Source organism: Eucalyptus grandis, chromosome 10 (genome assembly GCF_016545825.1).
Source record: "Eucalyptus grandis isolate ANBG69807.140 chromosome 10, ASM1654582v1, whole genome shotgun sequence".
NCBI lineage: Eukaryota > Viridiplantae > Streptophyta > Magnoliopsida > Myrtales > Myrtaceae > Eucalyptus > Eucalyptus grandis.
The window spans coordinates 31,568,678-31,589,063 of record NC_052621.1 but is presented as its reverse complement, the minus strand read 5'-3'; the positions used below and the strand labels follow the sequence as shown (position 1 = coordinate 31,589,063).

The following is a 20,386-nucleotide window of genomic DNA, read 5'->3' as shown; positions in this document are numbered from 1 at the left end:
AATTTTCCCTTTTTTTTTCCTATCATCATATTGCATTGCTTTCGGTGGAATGTAATGAAGTTTGAAACAGTGTCTTGAAAAGTCAACTAGGTAGACCATAGTAGTTCTAAACTTCCCATTTCGTTGGTGGCTGAAGACACAAGATATTACATGTTAGCTGACAATACTTTTTTTTTTTTTTTGAACAGTAGCTGACAATACTTGATTGCAAGAAAAAAGTTTCGTGATGAAATCACATAAACAACAAAATACAGAGAAAAAAAGACAATGGCTATCCAGTTTGGCTCTCTGAAAAGTTGCGGAAATTGTCGGTACAAGTGAAGAGCATAGATCTTATTTAATTGGGATGGCAAACGCATCACAAGAAAATATTAAATGAGTTTAACATGCCACGCGGATATACAATAAACCACCCAGCAATCGAAAAGTGTCAAATGGGCCCCACACGGAAGACTATTCAAATTTTTTTACTGACCCTCTCTCTTGTTAAAATCGCTGTGTTACGGAGACGGAAAAAAATCGCACCTGATGCTTCTCCATTCACGCTCAGGTTTTCCCCTCGCTCTCTCTCTCCCTTTCCTCGGCGAAGGCGCCTCTCTACTCATGAACGATGCCGCCTCCGCCAGTTGCCCGCGGCGTCCCCAGTCGAAGCCCCCACTGGCGGCTTTGACTTGTCTTCTGCCGCTCTCTCCCTACTCCGGGAAATGACTCTGCTCTACTCTCTCGTTCGGCGAACCACGCCTATGCTGTAGCCTCCCGAAGCCGCATTGGCTGCTCCGATTCATCCTCTGCGTCCAATGAATTCAGGAGACTAACCGACATGTTCTACAAACTTGGGCACCGCCGATCCTCATAACTTCAGGATCTTGAAGTATTCGCTCATTTCAAGAATTGACATTCACTTGTCGCATCAGTGTGTATGATGCAAACTCAAGTGATCATCTCAAAATTATAATTGCAGGAGGAATATAACTTACATGAGTGAAGCACAAAGAAGTGCACTCAATGCAACGCTATTTTGAACAGGCGATCAGTCTAAGGACATTGTTCTTGTTCTTGCCACAAACCGTCTCGGCGATCTTGATTCAGCTGTAGCAGACTGGATTGATGAAGTCCTGGAATTCCCTCTACCAGGGGAGGAGGAACGGTTTAAGTTTCTAAAGCTATATATAGATGAGTATATTGCTCAAGCTGGGTCGAGAAAATCTGGACGGTTTAGGAATTTGTTCAAGAAACAACAACAGAAGATAGAGATTAAAGGATTGACTGATGATGTGATTAGGGAAGCCGCAGCTAAAACAGAAGGATTTCAGGTAGAGAAATGGCCAAGTTAACGGCTAGTGTCCAAGCTGCTATTTATGGGAGCGAGCAATGTGTGCTCGACCCTGCCTTGTTCCAATAAGTAGTGGATTATAAGGTTGCGGAACATGAACAGAGAAGGAAACTAGCTGGTGAAGAGACGACTGGCGCATGACATGCTTTGTCAATTTTCAGGTCGGCAGTTGCACAGCTGCAGTCTAGTAGAGTTGATATGACTGGTAAGAGCACCATTCTTTGCTCTGACCAATTCAAGCGTTTTTCGGGTCAATGCGAGAACTTTAAGGGATGGGGGCGCCTTTCAGTTAGTTTGGAGTTAACATGGCTAACTTATGAGGAGCTCTACTTTATGTAATTCTTTTAGGGGCTGAGATATTACTATTCCTTTTTTCCCCTTGTAAGTAGGAGAGTTTTTATATGGATTTTAGTAATTAGTAGTGAGCTATTGTTGGCACTCGTTTATTTGGGCCATTGTTACTGCATCTGTCTTCATCTTTCTTGCCCCTGGATTTCTGGTTGCATTTGAAATGTAAAAGATTCATGATGGAGGTGGTCCTCCTGTCGTATCTGAAGATTGCTGATCTAATAAGAAAATAGCAAGACAATTCCGTTCACAAATGCAATTACAAGGTTGATCCCTGTGGGGGTCGACCCTTATTGTCAATACAAATGCACTAGTTCGCACCATCCAAAGACAAATACCAGACATCCATGCAGGGATGTTGTTTTGGCTATCAAAAAACATGAAAGGGTTACTAGTGATGATTCTCCTAAATGTAGTGCAGGCCCCAACACTCGCAGACAGCACGCTCATCCAAGTCAAGGCAGAATTGCTGTCTGTAAGGGAGAACAAAAATCATGGGTTCAGATGAATCCACTTCACATCATACGACTAAGGATAAATAGGAAAGGCACCGTCCATGGCTAACCTCCTTCACAAGCAACTGTCCCACCTTCTACTTTAATGGGAGGGATCTCATTGATCAACTCCACTGGAGATTTCTTACTAGTATCCTGAGAAAAAGCAAAACTTCAAGATGACTACAGAGTTCCACCACAACAGAAGGACGAATCAAAGCCACCAATGGGGCTTCGGGAGCCAACGGCATAGGCGTGGTTCGCCAGACAGGAGAGTAGAGCCGAGTCATTCTCAAAACAGCAGCAGAGAACGTATCGAACCTGCAGGCGACGGCATAGGCAACCGGCGGAGGCAGAGGCGGAGTGATTCATGAGTAGAGAGGCACCTTCATGGAGGAGAAGGAGCAGAGCCGAGGTCGTGAATGGTGAGGGAAACCCAAGACTAAGTGGAGAGGTACCGGGCGCCATTTTTTATGTGTCTCCGTGACCCAGCGATTTTAAAGGGAGAGAGAGAGAGAGAGATGGTCCTTCATAAACTTTGAATAATCTTGCGTATGAGCCCCATGTCAACACGATCACTGCTTGGTTTATCGTATATCTCATGTGCAATATTAAAAGTCACTTAATATTTTAGGTATTACTTGAAATCTCAAATTCCCATCTTTTCAAGGTTGAAGTGAGGACGAATTAGAAATAGGTTTCGACTCTCACCTGCAAGGAAAGAGATAGGACAAAAAGTCTGAGAGAATTATTATAAGAATAGAGCAGATTGACAAAAAAAAAAAAACTCGAATCCCAACTGCCCTCGCGTTTCTCTGCAACCACCGGACCCTCTCAGGCGATGGAGAAACCGGTCTCGTGGTCGAAACTCCCGACGGAATTGTGGTCGATGATCGGGAAAAAGCTCGACACCCACATGGACGTCTGCCGGTTTCGCAGCGTCTGTTCGTCGTGGCGTTCCTTGATACCTCCCGTCTCAGAGTTCGAACTCAGAGCCGGAGGGGGCTTCATCGGTCAGCGCACGGTCTGTCTTCTCGAGCCACCGCCAACGTCCCCGAGAGACTCGCGGTGTCCCCCGTCTCCTCGCGAGGGTTGGTTGATCAAGATCGCAGAAAAGGAGGATCTTGGTGGTGGAGGCAGGGTTCAGCTCTTCAATCCGCTCTCGAAGCGACCCATCTCGTTCAAAGGTGGGACCTTTCCTAAGGTTTTGTGTACGATGGATTATAGGGTCACTGAGATTTGTGTAGAACGTCATTTCATAGAAGAGGACGAAGTAGGATATCCTGGGCGGGTAAGGAAGGTGATCACGCTTCCGGATCCTCCCCGGGCTGTTCGGGAGGAGACTTTGGTCGTCGGGATTTTCGGGGAAGGGAAATTGACGTGGTGGAAACATGGGGACGAGGTTTGGCATAGGTTGGGCGATCCGAATTGCCGATACGACGATCTCATTGCTTACAAAGGGCAGTGTTATGTTGTTGATAGGTTTGGCATCGTGTCGTGGATCGATCCTTCTTTTAAGATCGTGCAGTTCTCGCCTCCTGTTTGTGGTGACGGCAGTGGCGGGGACCGGAAGCATCTGGTGGAGTCGGGCGGAGATCTGTACACGGTGGATCGATATTTCGACGAGGAGAGTAGATTTAGTGGGATTCAGGCAGGCGATGTGAGGGAGGCTGCTGGTTTTAAGGTTTATCGGCTGAATCAAGAATGGGGAAAATGGGATGAGATAAGGAATCTCGGTGATGTTGCCCTCTTTCTGGGCGATTACAGTTGCTTCTCGGTGTCGGTGAAAGGATTCGGAGGATGCAAGGGGAACTGCATATATTTCACAGAGATTAACGCTTGGTGGAAAGTTCGAGTCCTCAATATGGAGGATCGCAGCATCAAGAGGGCATCACATTCGCCTGATCACTTGAGGATCCTGTGGCCGCCCCCAGCTTGGGTCGCCCCAGATGCAGATGGGTTCGCCCTGAGTCCTGCTCACTTGAGGAGCCGGTGTTTTAGTTAATTTAGCGGAGAGTTTGTGAGCTAGATGAGATACAATGAGAACTGGCCTGTAATTGCTTAGTTGGAAAGAGAGAGAAGAGTTTCTCTTTTTCAAACTTGCATCTGCTTACAACCTTTAATGATCACTGTTGAGTGTGAATGAGTGTGAATGGGTGTGTTTGTGCGGGCTTGCATGTTTGTTTTGCATTCTGATGGAATGCAATGTTATCTTGATGACTGATAAGAGGCATGAGTGGATGGATGATCATGTTTAATGGCGATGCTCATGGATGGAACCTGTTGCAGGTTATATGCTTAAATGAAAGTCGTTGCCCTTGTGTCGTTTGCACTTCTTTACAGGCGGGTTCTCATGTAACCATGATTCAATAGGTGTGTCCCTTATATAATTAGATGGCTTCTCTTTCTTGTCATTTAAGCTGAGTTTTGAAGGGAAAATGTATTCTATATAGTTGGCCTATTTAGTCTCTGCTCCCACCATGCCATGTCCCGTTATTGTCTTTGTCAACTCGATCAATTCCGGGCACGTATGTGAAAGCGAAATCAGGTGGAGAATTTTAGGTTATGGCATAGTGGACCGTGTGAAAATCTTCTTCATCATGTGCATATGCTTACGAGCATCGTGGACATTGGATGTTTAAGAGGCCGTGTCTCACCTTTGAATTTTATCTTTTGCATAGCACACCCGTGTGTGAAGATTTACCAGTGTTTTCAAGCTAGTAGCAGGAAAATGCCCTGAAGAGAGGACAGTAGGGAGAGGGTGGTGACCTGGTGTATGAGTTGCCGCCTGTAAGGGAGAACAAACGAATCATGGATTTCACATAATATGACTTAAGAATAAATAGGAAAGGCACCGTCCATGGCTGACCTCCTTCCCAACCAACTATCCTGCCTTCGACTTTAATGGGAGGGACCTCATTGATCAAACTCCACTGGAGAATTCTTGCTATTATCCAGAGAAAAAGCAAAACTTCAAGATGACCGCAGAGTTCCACCACCGTAGGAGGACTAATTGGAGCTGCCAATGGGCATTCGGGAGGCGATGGCATAGGCGTGGTTTGCCGGGCAATATGGTAGGGCTAAGTCGTTTCTCGGGATAGAGAGAGAGAGTGGTAGAGGACGGATCGAAGCCGCCAATGGGGCTTCGACAAGGAATGGCGGGACCCGGTGAGGTGACAGCATAGGCAACCGGCGGGGGCGGAGTGATTCACGAGCAGAGAGGCGTCTTCATGGAGGAGAGTGAGTACTGAGCAGAGTGGAGGTTGCAAAAAGTGAGGAAAACCAAGAATGAGTGGAAAGGTATTGGGCACCAATTCGCCAATTTTTTTCCGTCTCCAGAGCCATTTTAACAGGGAGAGAGAGAGAGAGAGAGGAGAGAGAGAGGGGAGAGAGGGTGTACCATAAATTTTGGGAAAATTTTCAAATAAAGATTAAAATGCTCCCTTTTTTTTTTCAAAAAAATCTGAAATAGAGCTTGTCTCAAGTAAAACACGAAATAGTCATTTAATCTCAAAAGAATGACTTAGCTCGTTGGCCAATGAATAGATGCCTAACTAGGGGAATTTTTGTCAAAAAAATATTCTTTTTTTGTTTTCCTTTTCTCCTATTCATCTTCTTCTTGATCCCACTCATGTTTGTCCCCATTCATCATCTTCTTTGTTGATGCTAATCAGGAACTATCATGTCCATCTGCCTTCTCTCTTTTCTCCCTTTTCATTTTTCAATGACCACAGGCAAAGGCCCACGAGGGCTGCGCAACACTCCTTAGTTGCCAAGGGCATCATGATGCCAGCTACCGGTAAGGGTCAGCGAGGGCCTACAAGCACTCACCGGCAATGGGCAAGAGCTTGCCTAGCCTATGACCAACCCTCGTCGAATCTAGCGTGTGGCCTCACTTGGGGCCGAGAAGGGGCGACCTCCCTTGTCTCTGCCTGCCGCTCCACCAACAACCTCATCTTCTACCACAACTACGAATGGGATGCCCACGCCACCTTCTTTGTCCCTTCCTCTCACCATGGCTCTCAAATCGAACGGTTTTTTCGGCTACTCCCTCTGCCCTTGAGCACCACCTTATAAGGCCTCAATTTGGATGGCTTTACTCTAATGCCTAAAGAAGAAGAAGTGTTTTTTTTTTAACCAAGAAGATGAAGTGAAAAATAAAAAATAAAAGCTTTTGGACGAAAACTCTTGACCAGGTTGTTGGAATACGCATTGAAGATGCATTTATTTACCGGCCCGCGAGTAAGGCATTTATCTGAGATTAAATGGTTATTTTAAGTTCTTATTTAAGACAATTTCACTTTAAATTTTCTACTGAAAAAAGCAAAGTTCCTTGATTTTTCTTTAAAATTTTCCCTAAATTTTGAATAACCACGGGGGCCCGAATCGACACGATCACTGGGTGGTTTCTTGTATCACCACTGTCTTCCGATTGAAATCTCGAATCCCAACTGCCCTCGCGTCTCTGTGCGAGCAACAGACCCTCGCCCGATGGGGAAACCGGTCTCGTGGTCGGAGCTCCCGACGGAGTTGTGGTCGATGATCGGGAAAAAGCTCGACACCCACATGGACGTCTGCCGGTTTCGCAGCGTCTGCTCGTCGTGGCGTTCCTTGATACCTCCCGTCCCGGAGTTCGAACAAGGAACCGGAGGGCCCCTCATCGGTCAGCGCACGGTCTATCTTCTCGAGCCACCACCAACGTCTCCGAGGGACTCGCAGTGTCCCCCGTCTCCCCGCGAGGGTTGGTTGATCAAGATCGCAGAAAGGGAGGATCTTGGTGGTGGAGGCAGGGTTCAGCTCTTCAATCCGCTCTCGAGCCGACCCATCTCGCTCAAAGGCGGGACCTTTCCTAAGGTTTTGTGTACGATGGATTATAGGGTCACTGAGATTTTTGTAGAACATTATTTCATTCGCGAGCTCAGAGTAAGATATCCTTGGGAGGTAAGGAAGGTGATCGTGCTTCCGGATTCTCCATGGGCTGTTCTAGAGGAGACTTTGGTCGTCGGGATTTTCGGGGAAGGGAGGTTGATGTGTTGGAAACATGGGGACGATGATTGGACCGCGTTGGAGAGTCCGAATTGCCAGTACGACGATCTCATTGCTTACAAAGGGCAGTGTTATGTTGTTGATAGGTTTGGGATCGTGTCGTGGATCGATCCTTCTTTTAAGATCGTGCAGTTCTCGCCTCCTGCTTGCGGCGACGGCGTTGGCGGGGACCGGAAGCATCTGGTGGAGTTGGGAGGAGATCTCCACTTGGTGGATCGATATTTCGTCAAGGAGAGTAAATTTTTCAGACGGATTCGGGAAGACGCTGAGGGGGCGGCTGGTTTTAAGGTTCATCGGCTGAATCAAGAATGGGGAAAATGGGATGAGGTACGGAATCTCGGTGATGTTGCCATCTTCCTGGGCGATTACAGTTGCTTCTCGGTGTCGGTAAAAGGATTCGGAGGATGCCAGGGGAACTGCGTATATTTCACGGAGATTGACGGGACTTGCGAAGGGAATGTTCAAGTTTTCAATATGGAGGATCGCAGCATCAGGTGGGCATCGCGTTCGCCTGATCACTTGACGATCCTGTGGCCGCCTCCGGCTTGGATCGCCCCAAATGGGTTCGCCCTAAGTCCTCGCTCGCTTAAGGAAGCCGATGGTCTAGTTAATTCAGCGGAGTGCTTGTGAGTTGGATGAGATACCATGAGAACTGGTCTGTAATTGCTTAGTTGAAAAGACAGTAGAAAGAGTTCATCTTTTTCAAACTTGCACCTGCGCACAACCTTGATAATCACTTACCTGTGTGCTCGCCAGCGCTTGAGAGTGAAACCGGCTTTGCATGTTTGTTTGGCCTTCTGATAAAATGCAATGTTATCTTGGTGACCGAGGGAGGCATGAGTGGATGGATAATCATGTTTGATGGCGATGCTTGTGGATAGAACCTGTTGCAGGTTATCTGTGCTAATGAAAGTTGTTGCCTCGTATCTTTTGCACTTGTCTAAAGGAGAGTTCTCATGTAACCATGATCCAACACGTGTCTCTCTTATAATTAGATGGGTTCTCTTTCTTCTGTCATTCGAGCTGAGTTTTGAAGGGACAATGTAGTCTACTGATTTGGCCCAACTAGTCTCTGCTCCCGCCGTGTCATGTCTCGTTGTCATCTTTGTCAACTTGGTCAATTCCGGGCACATATGTGAAAGCAAAATCAGCTGGAAATTATTTTGGTTATCTCATAGTGGATTGTGTCGGAAATCTTCTTCATCACGTGCGTATGCTTTCAAGCATCATGGACATGGATTTTTAAGAGGCAATGTATCGCCTTTGAATTTCATCTTTTGCATAGCTTTGATTATATTTTTTGGTCTTGGTGGTGCCGACACACCCGTGTGTGAAGTTTACCGGTGCTGTCTAGTTAGGAATGGAAATGCCTGAAGGGAGGAGTGTGGGGGTGGGTTATGACATGGTCCATGAGCACAGAAGCCAATCGGAAGTAGGAAGTGGCATAAATGTCCCACATCGACTAGTTGGAACAAGGAAATGTCTAATCAGCTGTATATGAACAAGGATTTCCTTAGTAATTATGTATCTTTGCGCTTGGGGCAATGACGCAGCTAGTGAGGTACTAACCGAGGCGCGTCTATTGCTGGTTGAAAACTATTTCCAAACCCCCTCTTTGGCCTGAGCTTACTCAGGCCATTGAGAATTTCTGGAAGGGCTCCCTCTGGGTAAAAGCCCTACAATTCTTAGTTTAAAGCTTTGTTGCCTATTTTTTTCAGTTCAAAGCTAAATGTTGGACTTGCTTGTGTGTAGTCCAAAGCTTAATCTTGGGATACTTTTGTCAATTTAAAGCTAAAGCAAGCTCAATTGTCTTAGAGAAACTGGTTTTAGGTAATAAATTTGTTAGATTTGAGACATTTGCGATATGAGGTGATGTTTACTTGCTGTTTACTGCGATGTCAGGCTGTTCTTACAGATCATTGTGGCAATTCTGGGACCCTGGTCTCCGGGATTGCTATTGTCATAATTGTCCAAATATATATTTATTTATTTACGTGGTATGTTGCATCATAATGGACTGAATAATGCATAATACTCCCAGAGACATCGCACCAATATGTATAGAAAATGATAGGTACATTAGTAATCTGTAGTGACAAATCAAAGAAGGCCCTTGTTTATTTCGGAGGCCATTGCTCCCTTTGTGGACCATTAACAGCTCACTTGTTCGGGCAATATCCTCGGTAATCCATGGAACATCCATCACTACTCGTGCGTTAATGCCGATGCTCGTGGATGGAACCTCTCACACTTCTCTAAAAGAGGTTTCTCATGCAACCATGATCTGATATGTGTCAATGATAATTAGATCTGAAGTTCTCTTTCTTTTGTCGTTTAGGCTGAGTTTTGCAGGGACAATGTAGTTTTTTGAGTTTGCCCAACTACTCTATGCTCTCGCCGTGCCATGTCTCATTATCATCTTTGTCAACCTCATCCTAGTCAATTTTGGGTATGTGAAAGCAAGAATCAAATGGAGATTTTCTAGTTATGGCATAATGGACTGTATTTAAGATCATTTTCATCATGTGCATATACTTCAAGCATCGTGGACATTCAACTTTCCAAAGGCCCTGCCTCACCTTGGCTTTCATCCTTTGAATAGCTTTGATTGTTTTTCAGTCTTGAAGTGCCAACACAACCATATGTGAAGATTTGCCTGTGTTGTCAAATTAGGAGGAGAAAAATGTCTAAAGAGAGGACTGCAGAAAATTGGTAATGGCTTGGCAGCATGAAAGGTGTCCCACATTGACCTATAGGAACAAGAAAAGCCCAATCAGTAATATAAAAGCAATGACTTTCTCAAATGTTTATTATCTTTGCGCTTGGGGCAATGACGCAGCTAGTGAGGTACTAACCGAGGCGCGTCTATTGCTGGTTGAAAACTATTTCCAAACCCCCTCTTTGGCCTGAGTTAAGCTCAGGCCATTGAGAATTTCTGGAAGGGCTCCCCATGGGGTAAAGCCCTACAATTTCTAGTTAAAACCTTAACCTTTTGCAATATGTCAACAAATTTCTTTTGCAATAAGTCGACAAATTTGTCAATTGTGGTTTGTCGGAGAATGTTCTTACATATCAGAATTGCGATTCTGAAACTTGTTTTGATGGATTGCTATCTTCATAATCGTCCTAATATATATTTATTGACTGCGAGGTATGTTGCATCAAAAACAAAAACATATCAATGGACCGAACAATGCATAGTCCTCTCATAAAGACATCGCATTAAATATGTACAAAAAAAGATTACATTAGTAATCTAAAGCAACTGATATTCCACCAAAAAAACGTTACAATTTCCCCATAACCCCACGGCGTCCCCCGCCGCCCAAAAAAAAAGAAGAAAAAGCTTTCTGGTGCCCAATGATTTGTAGAGCAACGAGTAAAAGAGAAGCCCCATCAGACTTATTTGTAATGTGTGCCACTGTACTACTCGAACTGCTTGGAAAATGGAAGTCATGCAGATTAGAGGGATGAAGCGTCTAAGTAAGTCCACTAAGCCCGTCAGATTCAAATCCAGACAGCCGGGCAAGCTCTGATAATTCTTGCTCTCCACTCAAAACCTGCGATGAATGCAATTCGATGAGAACTCATTTTCTTTCCCAGAAGAGACGCATCAACTCCAAATGCTTTGCAGCAAACTAGAGAAAGTAATTCTGTGCCCCTTTCAACATTTTATTATTGATGGATCATGCCATCAAGAAGTACAACAGAATAAGTCAATGCCCAGAGATGCTGGTGAGTAATTGAGTTAAAGCAGACTAAACAGTTTTTGACTAGGAACAAAGCCATTCTCTGTCTAGGACAAGCCAGAAAACCAAAATGAGGGAATCCCCATACCTCGCCATTTATCAGCCATGTAGGAAAGCCTTCTATTCCAACATCAGCACATTGCTTGGCTATTTTGGTTCCTTTCTTGTATCCATCAGGAAAGCATTCCACATAGTCCAATATCTTTGCTGCCTCACGCCCAAACATCTGAATGCAAATTGTTTAATCAGTATGCTTGCTTCACTGAAAGTTTCATTAGCATTATGTCAGCTATGACTAAGTTCACAGCTGGTCAGAACCACATGTTCATTAACAAACAAAGAGAAGCTCCTCTCTTCTACTTCTCTATGCTCCCTCACCGACAATTAGACAGAACATGTTTCTTTAAAGTATATCTTCTTCTATGAATTGCCATGAGCATAGTTCTAACCTAATTTCCAAACTTCAGACATTCTGAGTGAGATCACTTTGAAGAAGATGTGCACTTCTCTAATGACCACACTATGGTTCCCTAGGATAAGACAGAGAATAGATAATGCAGAGGACCAATTACCTGCTTCTGTTCCAAACAGTGAGAGCACCAAAAAGCACCGTACATTTTTGCACCTATAGAGTGCAAATGCCTTGCAAGAGAAACAGCAAAAGTACTTGATGGTGTTGTAATCTCAGTTGCAAAAAATGGAATTTCTGTTCCTGCAAGGCTGCTCAAATAAAGAAAAGAAGAGAAAGTAGTATCAGGCATATGCATGCCTTACAATACAAATTTGGTAAATGCGACTTCTAATTTCAAGAGATATACGGCGGTTATTCCAGAAGAAATTCACAAGTGAAGCTTTTCTATTACAACTCCTTCCAAGAAACATAATATATCTAAACAATCAAAATGGAGTGAATAATGCTTCATTAATTTAGCCAAAAAAATCATATCTACAAAGCAGATGGACTAGAGACTAATGGACGATGTAGAGTTACCTTGAAGGGATTGATTGAGAAGTACTATACGCAGTACTTAGCGTAACTACCACCAAACTCGCCATGCACAGCTGTAGTCCCAACGTCTTTTGTATCTCTTCAAACCCAAAATCCTGAGTAGGCAATTGACAGAATCATTTGGTCTTACTCCATGAACCACCAACTTAATCAGTGGTACATGAAAGAAAATAGGAACTTCAGCGAGCACACCTTTATGGTGATGAAGACTAGACTGAATGACAACAAAGCTGACAATAGACAGTACGAGCACGATGCTCCAGATAATTTTGTGCTTAAAAGGTACAAGAAGTATGCACTAGCAGTAGCCATGGATGTTGTGATCCCAAGCAAAACCAGACGACCATTAGATTCCTTGAGTCCAAAGGGCAAATCTTTTCCCGATCAGCCTTACACCAAGAGCAGCAACAGTTCCATATGCAATCATTCCAATCAACGGAAGAGGAACGCCTGTCAAGGCATATATGTTGTGATCAAAATCTAATTTGAATACAATTCCATCAGCAAATTTAGATGCATCATGTAGGATGCTGTCACAATTTATTTAATTTGATAACTAAAGCAGAGTGCCAGCAAACCCAGTCCGGTGCATCAATGCAGAAGTTAAATCCCGTTCCCAAATGCCAAATACCAGCATATTGAATCGAAGAAGTGATAAATGTATGATTGCTTCAACTTCACATTGCGAAATGATCACGATGCCTAAACAGCAAAAACATATGCTAAAGAGTGCAGAAATTCATCATGTGCTCCTTCTCTCCAATTTCCGCTAAAAACTGACTATCGAACAAAGCAAGGCGATTGGAAAAAAGGGTTTTTTCTCTATAGTTCGCACTCCGGACACTAAAATCACATAAGTTTTGGATATCAGTAGCAAGAAAATTAAGGAAAACAAGAAAGCTATTGATAAATTTAGCAGTAGAACGTTACAACACAAATCAGAAAGTGGAGACTGAAGAGAATACCAAAAACCGAAGCATAATCACTGTTGAGCACGTCACCGCAGCTGCCGCCGCCGATGGGGCAAAACGCGTCGGAATCTGTGAGCTTGAGATACGTCAAGTACGCAGTCTCGCAGAACCCTACGCCTCCAATCCCTGCGTATAACTTGTAAGTCAAGCCGCTCGACGACGAAGTAGCACCAGCATCTGCATCCGCATCCGCATCCGCATCAGCAGCAGCAGAAGACAGCGACGGCGCTCCGGCCTCCGATTCCGGCTCCCGGCTCTCTCCGGACGACGAGCACTTCACCTGAACCACACGCGGCTCTGAGCTCCAACCTCTCGGCGACGCGATTTTCAAGCAATTCACGAGAACGGGAAAGGAGGACAAAAAATAAATAAATAAATAAACTGGCGGAATACGTAAGGCGAAGGAAGAGGTCGCCGCCCCCGCTTCTCACCTTGAATTGGAGCGGCGGCCGGCGAGCGGAGGAGGGCGGAGGAATCAGGCGAAGAGAGGCCACGAGGCTGGAGAGGAACGGAGAAGATGGCGGCGCGTTGAGGAGACGCGCCATGGTGTTTTTGACTCCTTCCTTCTGTGGCCTCTGCTTTTTTCTCAGTTTTCGGTTTTCCAGACTCTCGGTCGATCCGGTTCACCTCGCGGGACAAGACTGTCGAGTCGAACCGCGGCCCGTCCTTAACTCGTTGGGGGGTCCAATCCGGTCGGTTCAAGTACCGATCTGACTTTGGTCCAACCTAAGGGTAAGCATTGATCTGAGTGAATTCTGGACCGATCCTAGATCAGCTCAATTCGGCTGATTCTGATCCGATTTTCAGGAAGATTGACTTGGTCTTTGATTTTGGAACCTCAGATCCTACACTTTGTGGATTAATCCTCGATTCTAGAAGTTTAAGATTGGTCTGTGTTGACTCAATCTTGAACATATTATGTACTATATTTAATATATTATATATTATATGCCTTTATATGCTCTAAATCTCACAATTTGCCATGTAAATTAGAAAGTAGGAAGAAAAAAAAAAAACAACCCTAATTCAACCAAAAAAAAGCAAAGAAACCATCTTCACTTGCCTTGGCTTCACTTGCTTGTTTACTCACCTTGCTCACCGCCTACCTCATGTGTTTGTTTTTATGGTTTGTTGCTTATAATAAGTGTGAATTTTCTATTATTACCTTATCCTATATTTATGTTTTATATCGTATTGGTGTTTGTAGTTTAGTTGTTCAATGTCATATTATTGATGGATATATAATTTGAAATAATATATTTGTTCTTTTAAAAAATACAAAAAAATGAAATAAAAAAATATTCCATTGGTCCCGAGTTGACCCTAGAGCTAGACTTGCCTCATAGAGTCGATCCAATCTTTAGTCCTAAATTGAACATGGTCGATCCTCGATCCCAAAAATTGAGAACCAATATTATGTAGGTGTTGAATTGGCTCCAACCCGAACCATTCTTGCCCTAATCTAACCTAACAATTTTTATTTTTTTAATTTTTGAATGCACTATTTTTTGCCATTGCTTATAATTCACGATGTTCAACATTTACAATTAGGTATTATTGTTTCCCCTTGCAAATTGCACTGTGATTTAGGCTCGGTTCATTTTGCAAAAATAAATTCAATTGATCAAAAATATTTTCATTATAGATAATAAATATTTTTCTTTCATTATTGTAAGTAATATAAGTAATTATTTTTAAAGAATTTTTTAAAATTATTTATTTTTTGTGAAATAAACATAACCTTAATATAAGAAAATATTGGTGCAACTTGACGTTAACCATCCACGAGATACATACTGCTGGATTGACATTTGATCTTGTCACAATCAACTAACGATGAACTTACGACCGTTTTCCCCAATTGGCATGACATTTGTAACCCATTGCTCTCGAACCCCATTTTTGTCCTATCTGTCTATTAAAAAGGATTTTATTCATAGAAAACATACATGGTAATTAAAGTTACGTGAAGTTGATTTGTCGCATTCAGATGAAGATTTTACTCACTCATAAGAGTCCATTATTTATTTCTTATTTACATTATCTTAGAGAACGGCGTAAGTCACAAATTTAATCTTTTAGGTCTTTTATTTTTGTTAGATAATGTAGGGTTCGGATGGCATTGAGAATACCCTACTTGCTCTTAAAATGTTTGGTTCAAGATGCCAATAGAGTATCGACTATCCAGTGAACGAGTCCATCATAACCGCAAATATGCCCAAGCTCGAGATAAATCTGGAAATCGTCTACAAAGTGTAGATTTGGGAACCGCATAACGAGAGTTTTGGCCAGCAAAACCTTGGGAAAAGCACTGAAGAAGACCCCTGAGAAATCTTTTCTTCAATGCCTTGCGCAAGAGCATTGAGTGAAAGCAACCACCACAGCCAATCAATCACATACAGGTCTTAAAGGATCTCAGCTATTCAGTGCCACTGCCCAACCTCAAGCACAGCTTTAAGAAGGAAAAAACCCACGAAAACGTCCTCGCAATATAGCACGAGTCCCACATGGTTCAGGAGTGCAAGCATGGGCTCTGGCGCGAGAGACAAAAGGGAGGTCGAAACATCGGAATTGGCGTACATTTCTCGGCCTTTTGGCTAAGATCAAGTGTGACATCCGTTCTTATCATTTAATATTTAATACCCGGGGCCATTGATCTGCATGATGTTAAATTAATTTTTCAAGGGAGAGTGGCTCATAACGGCAGCTTACTTCTGCGGCCTCTCGCTCGTTGCCCATTGTGATGCACTACTGCACGGGCCTGACGAACCTCTCCATTTCAGTCTCAAGTTTTACCACGCCAACTCCCTCCCTGATCCATTACTGTACTACTTTCTTTCTCGACACTATGAAAACGGAACCAAACAATTTTTCTGTTCTTCTATTCTTCACTGTCTAAAAACAAGAAAATGATCCAATATTTGATTATAATCTGCAATGTCGATAATTGATGTGCTCTTTTGGCACGTCATATAATAACCTAGGGGCTGGTACATGAAGCATCTTCCCCACCGCCGACGAACCAAAGCAAGAAAAAATCATTTGACCCCTCGAGAAGGAGACTAATTCCCTTCTCATGCAAGAGTACGCATCCCTACTCTGGACCTATCAGTTGTTCTTATTTCGGATTCCAAATTGCACTCCCAGAACCTCATTCTGCAGGTCCAATGTATGAAATGTGATATGCTTCCAGGACACAAAGGCGAAACTATCTACAGAGACTACATTTGGTAGCTAAACTAGAAGTCATGATAACATAGACTATGTTTAGATACTCTCTAAGATAGAATAAAACCGAACATAACAGGAATATAACAGGAATATAAATTATCCCATGTGGAGGTGAGATAAAGTTTCTTTTGTCAATAGTATGAAAGCTATTTTCTGACCCAACCAAAAAACTGTTATGTAGTTCTCTGATTCCTGTCAAAACTTCATGAAAGCAACAAGCGAATTCGTAACCCTCTAGTTCATGTTGAAGTTTCAAGTAAGCAGCAAGAGAGCTGAAGCGCTATAATTTTTGAAATATCAAAGTTGAATGATCATGCTTTCTCTCTCAAAAAATCTAGTATTCCTTGGCTGATCCATCTCATCATGGTTGATCTATCTTGTTTAAGTTGATTCCATAGCTCAGGAATGCTATAAATGAGCTCCTTTGTTGTTTTAAGGTTTAGATCATACAGCAATCTTGAATTGTCTCCGTTTGTGCATTTCAAGTCTTCTTAGCAGTGAATCTCTTAAGATTCTTACCAATTCCATTAGTGTATTTATAGTAATATGGCGGTTCCTACCTAACAATGAATAGAATACGTAAATACCCAACTCTATTACTATAATTCACCAAACAATAGTATTTATCAAAATCCTTAAACCAGACTTAAAATCTAGACAACTAAGCATAACCATTGTGTACTGCCTCGGAGGCAATAGACTACAAAAGGATCATTTCAGGACCTTTATAGTTTCGATTGGTAAAACAAAGAGCCTCCCATTACTCGGTAGACAATCCCAAACATAGCTCATATATCCAATTAATAAGCTTTAGAAAACACCTCAATCCTGTCATCGACACCAAGACATAATAATATGGCCTGTCTTCAACAGCTGAGATAATTGGCATGCAAACTATGCTCTCATACTTCAACAAAAAGAATCTGGAAACAGCATATTATCGCAAAACATCATGCCAAACACTCATAAAGCAAAATACAACTTCACATTACAGATCATTGATCAACAAGTTCCAAAGTACGACGCATGAGCATAACAAAGAGATATGAAAAGCAACTGTTTCATACACCTCTAGAAGACCGCCCAGTAACAAGTCACAGCTATTCCAACTAAGATATCCCTTGGCGATTGGTCACACTTTTTCCTAAGAAGAACAATCACCTAGAACCACGAGGAGAATAGATAGGTGACCTCTCCCTCCTTGACCTTCCACCATAAGGTGAGCGCCTGGGAGGAGAATAATCACGACCACCTCGATATGGTGAGCGCCTTGGGGATCTACGGTACCCATAGTCATCCCGGCCGCGGTCACCACCACGAAACCTACCGCGGTCACCACCGCGGTCCCCACCGCGGTCCCCACCACGGTCGCCACGATAGCCTGTTCACAATGCAAGAGTACAAATTTATCTCAGAACCTTCAAAAGACACTTATCACCACTGTCAGAAAAATGGGAAGCAAAATCCTAACCGTGGTCCCTAGTGCTCTTCAATCCAAGATATTGCCCAGGAGTTGGAGTCCGAGGTCGCTTCCTCCGTGACTGAAATAAACAATGCATTACCAATGGAAAGTACCCAACTAAAGATAATAAAGCCATCATTCAAAAGGTTGGCCATCCAAATCACTTCTGCTACCAGCTCCGTTGCCAATTTCAATCACCAAACAAACTTGAAGAAAGTACATCCTTCTAGATAGTCTATCCAAAGGAAAAGAATTTAAAAAATAAAAATAAAAATAAAAAATCTCAAATTGTGTGAAAGAAGTTAACAGAAATAAAAGGAAATAAAAACCACACACTTAAGATTAGTTTTCCAACAAATGGATGCTGGATATGAGATACCATATAATTCTGACTAGAAAGTTGTTGCTAATGTCCGTTGATTAGTTGAGAGTTGAAAGTGAATGCTGAGGTGGTATGGTTGTTGCAATATAGTTGCTATGTTTAGTTGATCACATGCTTTTGAAAAGCTGTTAAAGCTGGCCATTGATCAAGCTGTTTCACTTAAGTTGACATGGATGAACTCATCATCTTTGGTTGCTGCCAACATAGCTGACGCAAAGTCTTCTGAATGTATCCAGAAAACCTTTAAGTTAAGATGAAAGCTAGGTAATAAAAAATCTCACTACTTGCCAAGATCTGTAACATCACATTACCTTCTCAACAGTGATGTACCTTCCTTCTAAAACAGACTGATTCAGATACTTGACACAGCGGTTAGCATCCTCAACAGTCTCCATGGTAATAAATGCAAAACCACGGGAGATGCGTGTGCGAGGCTCCACCACGAGAAAGCACGAAGCAACCTTAAATTCAAAGTCAACTCAATTCAATGCCAGACAGGAAAACAATGTTCACAAACATGTGAAATGTGAACAGTCCAATTAAAGTACTGACCTTCCCCTCTTTTGAAAAGTGGTCTTCTAGGTCCCTTTCAGTGACCCTAGTGGATAAACCGGTCACGTAAAGTGCGTTTCCAGGATTGTTCTCATCCCTAGAATACAAATTCCACAAAAGTAGATAAGTGAAAGCGGCAGTAAAAGACAGACTAAAGCAAGCAAGATCATTGTTGACTATTATCACAAACGCTTGTGATTATTAAAGTATAGGGAATGAAATCCTTACACTGATCTGCCATGACTTCTGGATCTTGATCTGGATAAGAATACACCAGCATACCACAAAAACAGAAGACCAGATTTCAGTTTCTGGAAGGACCAGTGTGCAGCAACTCACAATGCCATAAACTAATGAATTCAAACCCTTCCAATACCTGCCATGGCTTCTGGACCGTGACCTTGGCCGGTGCTTGTACCAGGTTGGGGACCTAGACCTGGATCTCGACCTAGACCTTGATTGCTCTCTCCAAGGTGAGGGGGATCTTGAATACCTAATCAACAAGCAAATATGAAGTCAACATATCAAAGGAAGCAATACGTCTTGCCCCATGTTGAGGATCGAACCATCATTTGACCAAAGCATGATGAATGCACATTGCCCAAGTAGCCAAAAAGATTTTACCGCTATAAGGTCTCTACTCCTTGTTATTGACATGTGAGGGAGGCAAGACTATATAAAGCGAACACTGGCAATGCATTTTCTTTAAGGCATCATAAACTATGCAAAGCATTTTCTTGAAGGCATCATAAACTCGTTCGTGATATACCTAATATTAGTATAACCCGCTTTTGATGAGATGGGCTTGCCTTAATACATACGTTTCAAGATATGGAGCATTAACAGGGAGACCGGACACATGAATTTTATGATTCAAACAATTAAATCCAGCAGCTTAAACACCAACTATTCTGGAAAAGTGCCTTCCCAGTAGACCTGAAAAGGCATGTAAAGCTCCAAATGCTAATTTCTTGCCGTGGACATCAAGATGACAACGTTGAAACGCATCGATAGGAAGGAAAAACAGGTTCCCGACTGCTCTCGCCGGAACATCAGCTCACAAAATAACAAACGAAAAACGAAAAAAGTAATCTACCCATTCACTCGTTTAAAGCCACAAATGAGCACCGGACGTCTCGATGGAGACCCACAAAAACTTAAGACGCGCAATTCTTGACCTAGACATGCCAAATCGACACCGCTATTGCGAGCACGCAGCACGCACGACGTCATCAAGAAATTAAATTTGTCGGCAGATCAAAGGACGGAGATAAAAAAAAAAAAAAGTGGCGGATCGAAGCTTACTTCTTGCGAGGAGAATCTGCCTGCAATGAACAAAACAAAAAGCCCGCTCAGTCGCTCGCAGATCCCACTTAACAGATCGAGAAAACACACACACGGAGAGCGAGAGAGCGTTACCATTATCGAGCAAGCGAGGCCGAAGCGCGGTACGAGGTTTCGCAGGAGCGAGACGTTCCTCCCGAAGATGCGGAGTCTAGGGTTTGCAGAGTGGAAGGGTAAAGGAAGGAGAGAGGAAAGGCTCGATCGCGATGGAGCAGTTTTTATATGCGCGTGACTTTTTCGGGTCGGGTCAAGGGCTCCGCGTTCTAGAGGATCCAGCTCGGTCGGTCCGACCGGTTTTGCCTCCCTGGGCCCCAAATATAGGAGAGACGTTGACAAATCTGCCCTTGAAATTTATAAAATTAACTTTATTTTTTTCACTTTATCTTATCTAAAAATAACATTGAAGCGTTTTTATTTGTAAAGTCAAAAGGATCATACTGATGGTCCAGCAACTTCCCTTCTTCT

At 43.1% G+C, this 20,386-nt stretch overlaps 4 protein-coding genes and 3 non-coding genes across 7 annotated transcripts; 5 read left to right on the top strand and 2 right to left on the bottom strand.

Annotated features, from left to right (window-relative positions):
- The first annotated feature begins 3,016 nt into the window (after positions 1 to 3,016).
- LOC104422810 (putative F-box protein At1g65770) lies at positions 3,017 to 4,180 on the top strand. Its single transcript, XM_010035241.3, has one exon. The coding sequence runs from the start codon at positions 3,017 to 3,019 to the stop codon at positions 4,178 to 4,180; it is 1,164 nt and encodes a 387-aa protein (XP_010033543.2).
- A 2,374-nt stretch (positions 4,181 to 6,554) lies between these two features.
- Positions 6,555 to 8,396, top strand: LOC104422809 (putative F-box protein At1g65770). Its single transcript, XM_010035240.3, has one exon. The coding sequence runs from the start codon at positions 6,667 to 6,669 to the stop codon at positions 7,849 to 7,851; it is 1,185 nt and encodes a 394-aa protein (XP_010033542.2). The 5' UTR covers positions 6,555 to 6,666; the 3' UTR covers positions 7,852 to 8,396.
- Positions 8,397 to 8,747: 351 nt separating this feature from the next.
- Positions 8,748 to 8,897, top strand: LOC120289271. The gene has a single exon (XR_005547195.1). It is a non-coding gene; the product is annotated as a U4 spliceosomal RNA (small nuclear RNA).
- A 1,136-nt stretch (positions 8,898 to 10,033) lies between these two features.
- On the top strand, positions 10,034 to 10,184 carry LOC120289272. Its single transcript, XR_005547196.1, has one exon. It is a non-coding gene; the product is annotated as a U4 spliceosomal RNA (small nuclear RNA).
- Positions 10,185 to 10,542: 358 nt separating this feature from the next.
- On the bottom strand, positions 10,543 to 13,565 carry LOC104422808 (thiol-disulfide oxidoreductase LTO1). The gene is given in 8 exon segments (XM_010035239.3): positions 10,543 to 10,781; positions 11,059 to 11,196; positions 11,543 to 11,690; positions 11,962 to 12,074; positions 12,172 to 12,363; positions 12,365 to 12,429; positions 12,945 to 13,230; positions 13,382 to 13,565. Coding segments are annotated over 8 exon segments (1,137 nt in total). The 5' UTR covers positions 13,496 to 13,565; the 3' UTR covers positions 10,543 to 10,700.
- Positions 13,566 to 15,530: 1,965 nt separating this feature from the next.
- LOC120289268 lies at positions 15,531 to 15,725 on the top strand. The gene has a single exon (XR_005547192.1). It is a non-coding gene; the product is annotated as a U2 spliceosomal RNA (small nuclear RNA).
- A 1,364-nt stretch (positions 15,726 to 17,089) lies between these two features.
- Positions 17,090 to 20,139, bottom strand: LOC104422807 (serine/arginine-rich splicing factor SR45a). Its single transcript, XM_010035238.3, has 8 exons — positions 19,997 to 20,139; positions 19,883 to 19,902; positions 18,954 to 19,070; positions 18,806 to 18,835; positions 18,578 to 18,674; positions 18,337 to 18,486; positions 17,653 to 17,722; positions 17,090 to 17,562 (listed from the first exon to the last, which is right to left on the bottom strand). Exons 1-8 carry the CDS (start codon positions 19,997 to 19,999, stop codon positions 17,339 to 17,341), a joined length of 711 nt encoding a protein of 236 aa, XP_010033540.1. The 5' UTR covers positions 20,000 to 20,139; the 3' UTR covers positions 17,090 to 17,338.
- Between the last annotated feature and the right edge of the window lie 247 nt (positions 20,140 to 20,386).